At 32.4% G+C, this 14,166-nt stretch overlaps 1 protein-coding gene across 2 annotated transcripts in view; it reads right to left on the bottom strand.

Moving 5' to 3' along the window:
- Window positions 1-6,583: 6,583 nt before the first annotated feature.
- The window catches only part of Nca (neurocalcin homolog), a 47,845-nt gene continuing 40,262 nt past the window's right edge, over window positions 6,584-14,166 (bottom strand). For both annotated transcript variants that reach the window (XM_085206828.1, XM_085206829.1), the window contains exon 5: window positions 6,584-14,096. In XM_085206828.1, the coding sequence (XP_085062954.1) occupies window positions 13,902-14,096 (195 nt within the window). In that variant the 3' untranslated portion in view covers window positions 6,584-13,901. The remainder of the gene's footprint in view (window positions 14,097-14,166) is intronic.

Raw genomic sequence — 14,166 nt, 5'->3', positions numbered from 1 at the left:
ATTTTTTGACATGTTTGAAAATAAAAAAAAAGTAATTAAAACAAATGATAAAAATATCAAAATAATTTACAAGAGAATATTAATGAGCGAGAATAAGGTTTGGAAGCGTTTTACTTTAAAACACGATATGTGTTAAATTTGAACCGATCTCCCTGCGGGTGGACGGTCATCAATTTGGCGAGGGGGGGTGGGGGCGCGGGCCGGGCGAGCTCAGAGCCTCGACTAACCCCTTATTTTACATTTCACACTCCGGGAAAATCGTTAGAGAAATCTGCGTAACGTGCATGTCCGAGACGAACACACACACGCCCGCGCCGCTGTAGGCGCGCGTCCGAGCCACCCTCGCCCGTCCTCCGCGATATCGACCAAACTTCAAGAAATCCTCTTACCTATACGCACATGTGTACATGTAAATCGAAATTAGATATCCGACTCCAATTTGAAATTTAAATTTCTGTTATACACAAAATATAAGTATATCTTTATCTTACTAAATTAGAACATAGTTAGTCTTTGATTACACTAGCAACATTTATTACTTTACAGGAACCATAAAAAAAAATCAAGTTCAAAATTATAATAAATTTACACCCGAATTTAAGTTTGAATATTACAGATACTGCTTTCTTAACTTTTATGAAGAAAGATGATGAAGCTGAGGAAGCGAGCCGCGCCGAGTGGTCACATAGGTACATTATTACTGTACAATGTCACTATGCAAATGTATGTAGGAAGGCTTTGTGCGAACACACTTACGAACACGGGGCGGCGGGAGCGTCCTCCACATAATCCGGGCTTCCCCCGATATCCTCGCGCCTGCCGGCTCTTGCCAAAGATGGTCTTCGCATGTGAGTATACACACGCGGCACTTTCTCTTGAAGCTCGCCACTGGCTTTTAAAGAGGGTGGCGGGAGGCTCTGGGGGGCCGGGGGAGGCGAGCCGTTCCGAACGGGTGACCACAGTGGGCGGCGTGTGGACGTGGCTCTCCTAGCTTTGACGCACCGTGCTTCGTTACCTGGCCAGCACGTCGTCACTCGTGACTGAACAGCACGTTGGTGACATAGCTCTTCAAAAATAAACAAACCAACAACTAAGATATCACTCAACTCATCTAAGGAAAAGCAAAATTAATATATATATAGTAGTTGGTGTTCAAGGAGACACTGACGGGTCTCGGTTAATTGAGTGTACTCAGCACCCTCGCCAAATGATAATCCGCTGCTCCCGAAATACCTGTACTAGATGTTAATTAGACCTCTGCTCCGTACGGTGTAAGGAAAAAATAATAATTTAAACAAGTCGTAATTAGAGATGTTTACATAACTGTAAAACAAATATTTTTTCAATTTTAATATTTTTTTCCGGCAAAGGGTCGGGTTTAAGCATATTTATATTTCTCAAAGCTAGAGGAAAAATCTAAAATTACATCTAAAAGACGAGTTTCTACGTAGTAAATGTACGGTGTGGGGGATTGGGGTAGGCAAAAGCATTTTAATTTAATAGTGTGATATCTGCATCACTACGTAACTACTGATGAATATGCAAATCCTATTGCTACCATCGTGCATATCATCACAAAAAGTATGAAACGGAATGATAAAACGAAGGAAGCTTTGACGCTGGGAGGCCACGGCTCGTTTGAATCGAACGCACGTCCGGGCCCTCCACCCTTAGGGTGTGTAGTGGACTTTTCGCTCAGCTTGATATATATTTTCCATTTCTCCCAATGTAGGCTATTGCGGCTGTAGGTTCCGGAGAGCGGCGCTGTCGTCTGTATTCTAAATTTACATGCGTCGCTTGGACGGCCTGCTTGATTGTCATCATGGCTGCGCTATATTACTTTTATTAGAATTTTTAATAAATAATTAGGGGATTGGCGTTAAATCTAAGGTTGATCACAATAATATACATTGATGGATTATAAAAAGCAAATAAACATTTGAAATTAACATAGAATACACAATGCTAAGAATCGAAGTAAATTATTTAATATTAACGTTCCAAATCCGTTGAGGCCGCGAGGCCGTTGTGGCGCAGCGGCACAAGGGTGCGACTGTAACGCGATGGTTGTGGATTCGATTCCCACTCGAGAAAGTGAAACATTTATTTACGTTTATATGAAACGGAAAGACAATATTTATACATTAAAACCAACTCCTCAATCAATTCTTCATTCTATATCTTTCATGTATAGACACCGGTCAGTAATGATTTTATTATAAGTATAGAAGATATATGAGAAAATCTATAATTACGGGCATTTATTCGTGTAATAGAAGCCAAAACAATGTTTTCTTTTTGTCTATTTATTGGCTATTTGTCTCTGTGTTATGTCCATGTTTATCTGAGAAACGTCTAAACCATTTTAAATGCAGTTTTGAGTGTTATATTTCACCAAACTTTACTTATATTTAGTGTTTCTTTTATTTCAACCAATACATAAAAAAATATGTCAATATAAAGAATTGCATGCGACAATGTTGCTACAAAATAAATGTTTTATTGAATTGCTTGAAACTTTAGATATCAATGTATAGAGGTTGTCTTTACAATGATAATGTTATTAGATCAGGATATTAAGATAAAATTCAGATGAGAAAACAAATAATCGTGTACAGTAAGAGCGGGCGAAGCCGCGAGCGGTTCGCTAGTTAATAATACTTATTTCATTTGTAATACTTATGGCGTAGGGGCACAAAGTGTGACCGTAAACGCAACTTGTTGTGGGTTCGATCGAAAGTGGGGAACGGAATCTTAACACTGGGTTCCCTCTGCCTTTAATTTTTTAGTTTTTTTTAATTTACGTTCCAATATATTTAACTTTTACTGCCACAAAGAAAGTAGCGAAGTAAAGAAAAATATGCCTATTATACAAATAAATTTTGTGTACATTTTTTGAGGTTCCGTACCTCAAAAGGTAAAAAAAGGTCATCTAGGTCACCGCAATCAAAAGATACGAACATTTCTGAAAGAAAAAAATCGAAAATTTAAAGATATAATTTTCGAGGCATTGCTGAGTGGAAGAACTCAAAGCCGCGCTTTACAACGTTGTTAATTATTTGTTATTCACATACGATTAGAATTTTTAACTAAGCATTCTGTGTAAAGATGCAGTTGGCATTTTGTAAACAATGGAACCTTTAGTAATGAGAGCTATAGAATAGTAACTTTAAAATGAAATTAAATATAAATACCTAAGTTAAATTAAATTAAATTAGCTGTATCCCGCACACGGCAGAGTAGGCAGAGGGAACCTGGTGTTAAGACAATCTGTTCCCCACTTTCTGCCGAATTCTGGAGGCATTGCGTGTTGAGTGGCAGAACTTAACGCCGAGCTTTGCCTCGACACCAGAGTGAAGAAATGGAAATATAAATGTAAACGTAACGTACATAAATAAATATTTCACTACCTCGAGTGAGTGGGGATCAAACCCACAACCGTCGCGTTACTGTTAAATGGGATAAATTTGGCATTTTCACAAATATTTGACAAAATATTTGATCGTAACGAAATGGACATGCAATGGACTCATTATTTGGGTTTACTTGATGCTATGCTCTTCAGCAGCAGTAACTCTCTCAGTACATGCTGAATGACATCTACATAATACAATTTTCGTTTTGAGCAGAGAGAGGAACCAGAACGAACAAATGCAAATACGAAATATTTAATTTCTTCAAGTTGGAATCGAACGATGAACCTGTCGCGTCTGTCCCCTGCGTCTGGTCTTAAAAGTATTATAATGTATTTTCAGTATTTTTGTATAAAATAAGTAATTTAATACAGATTCTATTACATTAAATATGAACTAATATCAACGACTTGAATTTCAGTAAACAAAGATCGTATATATTTGATTGGCAGTTGTTCAAAACAATAATTTAATGCACTCCGAGTTCCGATTACCAAATATAAGCATTTTCTGAAGGTAAGCTAAGATGTATGTAGAAAATAATCGTCATTTTAAGTGTATATTATCAAAAAAAATCATAACAAAGAGACATTTTATTCAATATTTGTGTGTATATTTATATAATCATTAATTTCCATATTTTTACGGTTTCAATAAAATAAAAACTACGACTACTACTACTATAGAACGGTATTTACTAATAGTGTATAGTTACGTTTTTATTTGCAATAGGATTTAAAAATGTGTCCGAAAGACACTTACTGTGGATTCTTTAGGGTTAAATACTCAAATCGCAGTTCCTTGGAGTTTAGGAAAACAAACTTCTAAATCAAATACCTACCATACCTATACTCCGTTTATTGCCGCATATTGTTTGAAGTTCTGCTTTTCTTTTCGAATGGATTTTATTGCTGTCTTGACCTACTGGTCTTGACAGGGAATCAAAAGCAGCAGGATCCAACCGTTAAAGGTGGAATTAATATTTTTGACTTCTGTTGCTTTAATAAAATCAAGTATTTAGGTACAGAATTGACTTTTTAATAATTTCCATATTATTTCCATTACCTTCCCCTGAAGATCATTGCTTGTCTTTAATGTTGAAACTTAACACTGTGTTTTTTTTACCAGAGTAAGTAACCAGCTCAAATTATCCATATTTACAATCGAACGCTGTCACTGTATTATTTTTCGACTAGGTACATATATAGATAATTTAGTAGGTATCACTTCAATTTCCGTCTTCCGTCCGAAATTAATACTACAGAACTCCATGACGTTCCATGGCGCTTTATCTTAACCACAACGAGGAAATGGAAATAATTAAAATATAATCATTCTCCTAAGTGGATGTTGAAGCTACTACTGCCTCATGGTGGCTTCTATTACTACAATACAACTTGTAAATCATGCAAATGGACACGTATAATATTTTGAAAATATATTGTATTCGATTCTATTGCTTCTCTTATCTACCTACTTTATTATTTTTTTTTTTATTAATTAATTCGTGGTGGACAATCGTGTCACTGTAAACACTATAGATTATGGGTTCGATTCCTACGCGAAGAAATGTAAATCATTTCTTACTTATTTAGAAAACGTATAAAATTTTTGAACGTAGCCAGACTCGAACCCGCGCCTCCTGGTCTCTCTGATATAAACAAAATATCAGATTTTACAATTACACTCAATATCAATTCGAGTATGCACTAAAATGCCTTCCGCAAGTATGACGTTCTACTGTGAAATATAAAAGCTTAATCGATTTCACTATAGAATGTTCCAATGTCCAATATATAAGCAAATTTCCAAGCGTCCCTTTCCCAACCTGTTCCATTTCCTATGTCTGCATAATAGATAAGTTTATATACGCACATATGTAAATAAGTACTCTATAGCGCGTAGTATACGGACCGATATATAGTTTAAAGCTATACGTATACATCGACTTGACAATACTAGCCTCCCTCATACCAGGATATTTTACTTTCTCTGGACGAGGCCCCTTAGGCGCGTTGAACGCCACCCACGAGGAGGCCTCTCCCTCCCTCTAGCGGACCCACCTCGCTTATACTATACACCATACAGAGAGAACTAATTCTGCCAACCTCCATAAACTCATATGTGTATATAGACTTATTTAAATACGCAATTTGGAACGAACCTCTACTTAAACAAGGAGGCACGTACGTACAAAGCTCAAATCAATTTAGCTTGGATTTTAGTCTGCGTGATTAAATCCAAATTGACTTACAATAATAACTTTGAACTGTTTACTTAGTTATGTTATATTATTTTATGTAATTCTGGCATTCGTGTTAATATTATAAAATTTCATCGTAAATCTTCGTTACGTATCTTTTTCTGGATTCACAGAATTTAAGGAAGTACCTACCTAAAGTAAAATATTCTTAGGTTGTAACAAGAAAAAATTAAAACATTGATACAAGAGTGATTATGACATTATTAATCATTTATCATATATTTTGTTTATTTCCTTTCATATATTTTTTAAAATGATTATCTCGAACTACCATGGTAGGTAAGTAGCAAGTACTAGATGTAATATTAATAACTAGGTCCATAGTAGCTACCTAGTTAAAGAAATTATATTTTTTTTGCAGTCGTAATTATGCCCTTTTAGTTGAGTAGAATATTTGAAAGTTACCTTTTTAAAAAAAGGCGATAAGTACAAAATAACACTAACAATAAAAGATAACTAAATACATTTGAGGCCGTCGTGGCGCAGCGGCACAAGAGTGTGACTGTATCGCGACGGTTGTGGGTTCGATTCCTACACGAGGAAGTTAAATATTTATTTACGTTTATATTTCCATTTCTTCGCTCTGGTGTCGAGGCAAAGCGCGGCGTTGTGTTCTGCCACTCAACACGCAATGCGTCCAGAATTCGGCAGAAAGCGGGTAACGGAGTGTCTCAACACTAGGTTCCCTCTGCCTACCCTGCTGTGTGCTGGATACAGCGTGAAGCTGATTCTTTTTAAGTTCCTTACGTAAGTATACTTGCTTTTAAAAATTATAACTTAAAATATAAAACTTTAATTCACTATTAGGGCTAGATTTTATACAAAAAATCTGTCAATTGCGAGTCAGACTCGCCCATCGAGGGCTTCGTAAGAATTCCATGAATATAGGAGGTATAATAAAACACCATTGAGAGAAGAAAGATTTAATAAATAGATATAATATTAACTTTAATCTAAAACAGTATCAGAACTAGGTCAATATTAAATTATATATTAGGAGTTACAATTGACTACTAGTACACAGAATATTTTTATGACATCGTACCATATTACGCATATACATATATTTTGTATATATATATATATAGCGATTATACAAAATTTTCACTGCGATATAGTAATAGTTTTTTCACAAATTATTAGAACTAGGGTGCTATTATTATAGAGAAATGGTGTAAACTACATTGTAACTTCAACAATCATTGATAGTTTAATCATAATAATAAATGTAATATGACGTCAGGAGGGTGTTGAAATGTAAGCATATTGATATGTTATGCGCGTGTCTGTATTGTGAAATATTCTTACGAATATGAGAATACAAATGGTATTTCTATCGACATTATACTATACATAAAAAAAACCTACAGCGTTGGTAGTGTTGGTCCAAGAATTTTTGTTTAAAAAGCTTTTGGAAAACTTAAATGATAATAACTTAAATGATAATGATTTGATTTAAGACTGAAATGTTAAAGTTTAATAAAACTGCTACAATCAAGCAATTTTTGGTTTTATATCAGCAACTAAATAAATACTATATATATATATATTATTTAAAAAATATATTATTCAAATTATTTTATCAAAAGTCTATTTCAATTGCGAAAATGCTATACAAAATAAATTGAACATAATTATGACATACTATAAATCGTTATATAACAATGTAGTATTACGATTACTGGATTTATAGGGGGAGTATATGCAAAAGACAGATCTTTTATCAGCTAGGTACTAAACTTGTCCTGTTCTTGACTTCACTATTGATTTCATAATCTAAAATTATATTTTAAATATGGGATTATATCAAAAAAAATTAAGGAAGACAATGTTTATGGTGATATATCTATACGTTACTACTACGTACAACTATTCGAAAAAACAATCTTTTCCACTACATTAAATCGTCGGAAAAACATTATATTTAGCTCTGATTAAGTCATATTTTTTTCAATTTGACCGTTGTGGGCCATGGTTTCACGATCAATCCTCTGAAAGCCTAGCTAAAAGAACAGTGTCACTCACTCCCCCATTATTAATAGCACCCTGAAAATACGAAGTTGTGATGTAAATCATAAGATCGTATTTAATCCCTAAGTATGTAAGTTATTGACATTAATAAACAGTTATTACAGATTATATAAATATTATTTAATCTCAGAACATATATTTATGCACCATAGATTATAAAAGTGATTAATTGTTGAAGATAGCAATAATAGTGAAGACTTTGAAGAGGCATTTAAGCTTAGGTATGTGGGAGAGCAAAATCCTAACTACATTAAGGGAAAGAAGGCGAAGAAGTTAGAATAAAGTAGTACTAGAGCCATAGTTAAATAAATAGCACGTATACGATATACGAAACTATCATTAACATTTAAATATTATATAAATAAGAATAAATAATCAAAGTAGATTGGGTCAATTTTGCAAAGTAACACCTTTTGGAGTTAGTAGGTGCCGTTCTCAACATATTTCTTGGTTTTACTTCGTCTAGTGCTTAAAATATTGGAAGACAGTAAAGAAACCTATAGCAATATGAACGTAGATTCAAGTTTTATAATTATTAATTTATAAAAAGTATTTAAAGTTAGCAATTCGCTGTAGTTGATAGTCCACAACTCGCGAGCCCGGCGTCGCAGGGTTGTGCGACGTTGCCGCTCCGCCCCTACTTTCGAGCCTACGATGCACGAGGCATGTTATTTCTTTAACAATAGAACGTAGGGCAGCTACTATAAAAAACAACAGGTAGTACTGTTTTTTTGCTCGCATTGTGAATAGAACACATTTATTACGCGAATTGTTTCGACGAAGTTAAATTCTGAGGACTCCGACGTTTAAATACCTGTAATTTAGAATTCACCAAACTAGGAAGTCGATTTATATGAAAATAACTTTTAAAGATACATACTTAGTAACAATATTGTAGGAGATTACAGCATGTACAACAGTAAGAAGTACTAGTACTTACACTTAATATGCATATTGGAAGAAAATTTGTTCTACATCCACTTAAGTAATTCGCTAAATTTTGATAAAATTTTCACGAACATCTAACAATCGATAATACGTTGTTAAAATTACGTAATAAAATATTTTTCCTCTTTTACATTATAACATTAATGTTTAAGATTTTTTTTATTGCAGAAGTTCCGGAGACATTAAACACTTAACACCACGCAAAGCTTAATATTAAGAATTACATAATACTTTGGAAGTAAAAGTTCGCTGTTTGTTGCACTGTGGCTCATATGCCATAGGTCCATACTCTTTTAAGTGTTCGTATCGATATTTGACATGTACTTTAATAATTATAGTCTGTATCCTTTTGTACTACTCGTGTTCCTATCCTAAGACAGAAGATAGTTGACGACATTTAGGTCACGCAGAACAAATTCAATGTATTTAATTTAACCTATATCGCGTCTAGCTATACAAAATTTTATCACACCTGATATTACCATTCAAATACGCCCCCATATTTTTAAACATCTTGGTTTACATTCTTAATTAATTATATTATTTGAAAATACAGTTAATAGAGTTTTACACATTCAGAACACAATTATTGTTTATATTATTTTAAAATATATAGCAGTAGAAGAGCACAGCAAAACAGTAGAACTTTTAAAATCGCCCGACATGCGTTAATATTGAACATTATAAACAAAATGGCCGTATCTAATAATGTACCTTTAGACATGGCCGTATCTAGAGATATTTTTTGTGAGAGGGGTCTGGACTTTGGTTTTGCACAAATTTGTTCGTGTAATTTTTTTTTTTTTATGATAAATTTCCGTGTATTTTTTCTTAGGCATGGGATGAGAGGGGGCCGGGTAGGCATGAACCACCCCTCTCTTTCTACGCCCTACCAGGTAAGCTTTATCCCGTTCTCGTATATTCAATAACCGATGTCACTAATAGTTTTATTATTGCTACAGGTCATGTTCACATTCAATATAGTTAATTACTCATATACACTTGTATAATGAAAAATTGTAATTAATATTAAGTAACACAGCCCTAGATGTTAATAATTTAGAATTTTATAACATTGTCTTTAAATGATGTTAGTATAATAGGTATAAATGTTTATATGTACTTAATATCTTATATATAATATAAAATTAGCTGACTTGTTCTTAAATAACCTTGCACCTGTTCGATTTCACCAGGTACGAATTGTTTATTTACATAAACAAAACACTGCAATGCTAAATTGTTACAAGATAAGGTAATTAACCAACGCCCTTACAAAGTAGATATCTCAACTCGTCCTGAACACGTTTTTAATATAATAAAATTATAAATAATATTTATACTGTATGTTTTTTTTTTGTATATTCAACGATTAATATAATAACGAATTAATATAATATTGCAAAAACTGTTGAACTGTCGTGATTTATATTATATTATAACAACATTATAATGGTAACGCTATTTATTTAAAAACTGATTAAATTTACTTTAGAATATGATTCTATAAATCTTACTATAATACAAATCGTGATTATTTTAATTTAACTAGTCTCATAGTCAGTTAAGACACTATTAAATTTAGGTCATGTATGAGGGGTCATGTATGACATAATAAAATTATTCGTCGCCAACCCCTAACGCAACAATAGTGTATAAACCTTATATTATTTATTATATTTGTTAAAATTCCAAAAAAAAATATCGTAGCAATGGCAGCCGATATACAATTAAGTAAGAATTACTTAATGATCAGAATACACAGCATCATGCGTGGGCTTCACTGGCGGGAGATACGCGTACTGCTCGTAGGCACAATATATTGAGTTTTCAAATGTAAAATTCTAAAAATTATCCGTATTTTATATTATAAAATAAATGGTATTTCGATATTAACTTTCAAATGTTAAAAATTTAATTCGCAAGAGAAATTGCAACAGAAGCATCCAAAACGTAGCTGATCTAGTACTATCGTTAAATGTAATTTAAAATTAACTATATTATCATGTGGTAAGACACATTATAGACCATTAGACGTCTGGCTGCAAGTATAGTTTAGAAAAATTGTAACAAGTGAAATAAGTACAACATACGACAGTTCCTTTAATGCGTGACTTAATTTTAACTTTTATGTAGTTTATGGTTGCATTATAACATAAATTCTCATAGCTAGAACGACCATTGGTTACAGATATTTTAAATATATTTTTGTTAAAAATTATAAGCATCATAAGTGATTGTCAGTAACAAAGAGACATTCCAACTATGCACACGATGACAGTACTAGCTCTGATTAAATTATATTATTATATATTAGAATATAATTAATAACAAGAAGCATTCTATTTTTACCTTTTAAGGTTAGTATATCATTGTGCGAAAAGAGAAATTGTGCATTAAACATAAATGTGTGCGAAATAAAAATATTTCATATAATATGAAAATGAATAATTTATTATAAAAAAGAAAATCACACAAGTTGCATTAATGTAAACGTGCTGTGAGCAAAATGAATTAATACTGTTAATAAAATATTAATAAACAATAAGGACAACCATTTGTTTGTAACATACATATTATATAAGATGACACAGACAGATGTCTCATTATAGAAAATTAGAAAAAACTAAAAGCTGCACCAAGAACATATATAAATTTAGCGCGTTATAAATTTATGAAATATAACAAAAAAAATAACACAATCCATATTGCAAATCAAATATATTAAGGTTTTGAGTCGACAATTAAAATGAAAATAGAAATAATACAAATAATGGAAACACTGAATGTTTGTAGACTATATGCTTATTATTGGAAGACTACTACGATAAATTATGGTGGTTAGTACATTAGGAGAACATCGATGGTCAACGATGTAGGCTGATATATTTTTAATAAAAAAAATAAACGCAACATCGATAAATACAAAAATAATACTGATTCCTCATTATTATTAATTTCGTTTCTTTAATGATATTAGAAAAGTCACACATCGATGATATGATTCTTCGTAAATGTTTATCAACAGTTGTATTTGATTCTTTATCTATAATGGATGCTTAAATTTATTATTATAAAAAAACTGGATTTAGAATTTCATTTCCTGTGTACGATAATACATACATAAATACATAAATATGCATATATTCGTTCTACCCTAAGGTTATGGAAAATTTTGTCTTAATTTAGTTAACTTATGGTTATAAGTTAGTTTCATTATTTACACTACTTATGTCTTCCTGTAATCTATTTAGTATTTCGTTATTCGAAATAAAAATTGGATAAAACGTTCAAATACCGCCATCAACGCAATTCGTTTAATTTTGTCCAATAATGTTGAAATATATATTTTCAGTTCAAATACGTTAATTGGGATGTACAATAGATATAACACATCATATGATCGGGAGAAGTGCATTTATTTTATGTATGTATTATAAAGCAGAATAATTGTCGACTCGAAATTTCTAAATTTAATCACCGATTCGTAAATAATTTAATTTTATCAATTATTAAATTAACTTATAAACTTGTGTAATACTTAAACTGACTCAAGACTATAATTAATCTTAAATAATTTTTATTAACAACTAAACCTTATAGTAATAGCTATGTAAAATCAATCAAAGTTATACAAGAATCCGTTGTTGCGTTCACATTATTAGCATTGTGCAAATAAATTCATTTCTTTTTTTTTTTAAAGTGCTACATTAAAAAAAATATAAATGTAACACGAATTTTCTTAATACTTAACATTCAATCGTATTTTATAGATGGTTAACTAACTTAAATAATAACGCACCGCCATGTTGTGATTACGACGCGAATGAAAACGACACAATTTCGGTGTTAATTAAATATGATTTAAACATTTTGTAAGCTCACCGGAAACAAACGCGTACAAACGCAATCTTTGGATAATACAAGAAAAGCGGAACATCTTCCGAATAGAATGCATCGACCTAATTGATAAAATATATTAAGGCCCTAAAGAATTTATTTTTTTAATTAGGTACTTCTACAAAATTGATCGTTCATTGTAAAGCGCTAACTATTGTAAGTATAGCGTTCAGTAACAAAACACACAAAATTGTGTGCTAACCGATATAACAAACTAGTAATCTGCATCTATATGACAAACCTAGCTACAAATTTTTACTATAATATATTTTAAAATTTATACTTATAATTTAGAATACGTCTTTCGTCATACACAATATTCTTAAAATTATTATAGAACCATTACAGACTGAACCAGATCTTCTGAGATATTAAAAATATATCTAAATTTCATTCTAACTAAGGATTTTATACAGATACTATATATTTTATACGAAAAATAAACAAATCTATATTGGCATCGGGGATCTCGTTGAGAAAAAAATGTATTGGAATAACGGAAGAAATAATGTAGGAGCTTTGGCGGTCGGGAACGATGTGTTTTAACATTAGGTTCCCTTTGCCTCCCCTTCTATACGCGGGATGCAGCATAAAATTTAAAAAAAATCTATGTAGGAGCTGTGAGGAACTTGCAGAGCCAAAATATTAACAGAGTGGCTATATTGTGTTAAGAATATTAGAAGTGCAGACTGCAGTGTTGTTTAATCTGGCTTGTTTTAACCGATATATGTCTATATAATGAGTTACCTTATATCTACTTATTCTATTCTATGTTTGCCCGCACAGCCCCATGTTACATAATATTTAAACAAAAATATTTTCTTTTAAAGTTTTTTCGATTATCTTATTGTTTAAATTTACTCTGGTATCTGGTTGCATAAGACTGTTCACTATTTCTAATATTACATCGATATATTGATAATAACAAGCGATTTAGAAATAACGCAAAAGCAACAAGCTTTGTTTTAAGCAATAATTCGTCTTATAATATTCTCTTTTAAACTTATTAAGTCACTCAACTCTCATATATAAGAGAATAAGAGGATCCTCTTTCTGGGACGCCAACAACCTAATTTGCGCGGTTCACAAATCAATGTCTTTGCTTTTGCGCCAATTCCAAATCACGTACATCACTTGTAGAGATATGAATATTACAGGATAGATAACACAAGTAAGGAAGTTTACAATCGGCTAAGCGACAGGACCACCATTAGAGATTCCTCGTGCATAACGCTTAACGGCGCGCACTAGCTCTTACAAGCATGATATAAGAGTGAAAGTATACTAAATGTCTATATAGAATTAAGGGATTCTTAAAGGATTGGTTTTAATTAGTATCTGAGATATCACTGAGACTGCGGGTCACATTGGAGAAGTCGGACGATGGAGGGGTCGCTTTTGGCGCCTTCTATGAACTCCTCGAGGGACAGCTTGCCGTCCTTGTTCCTGTCCATTTGACGGAAAATTTTGTCGGTGCGTTTTTCGGGTGTCGACTCGTCTTCGGGCATTTTCATGACGGATCCCACCATTTTGTAGATGGCCTGCAATATGTGAGATATATTTTTAGATTAATGTGGCAAAGTAATTTAATGACAAGTGGATGAATGAACA

Source organism: Heliconius melpomene, chromosome 21, assembly GCF_056956725.1.
Source record: "Heliconius melpomene rosina isolate 202511_hmr_F chromosome 21, ASM5695672v1, whole genome shotgun sequence".
Taxonomy (NCBI): domain Eukaryota; kingdom Metazoa; phylum Arthropoda; class Insecta; order Lepidoptera; family Nymphalidae; genus Heliconius; species Heliconius melpomene.
The sequence above is the reverse complement of the archived record's forward strand: the minus strand, read 5'-3'. Positions and strand labels throughout refer to the sequence as shown.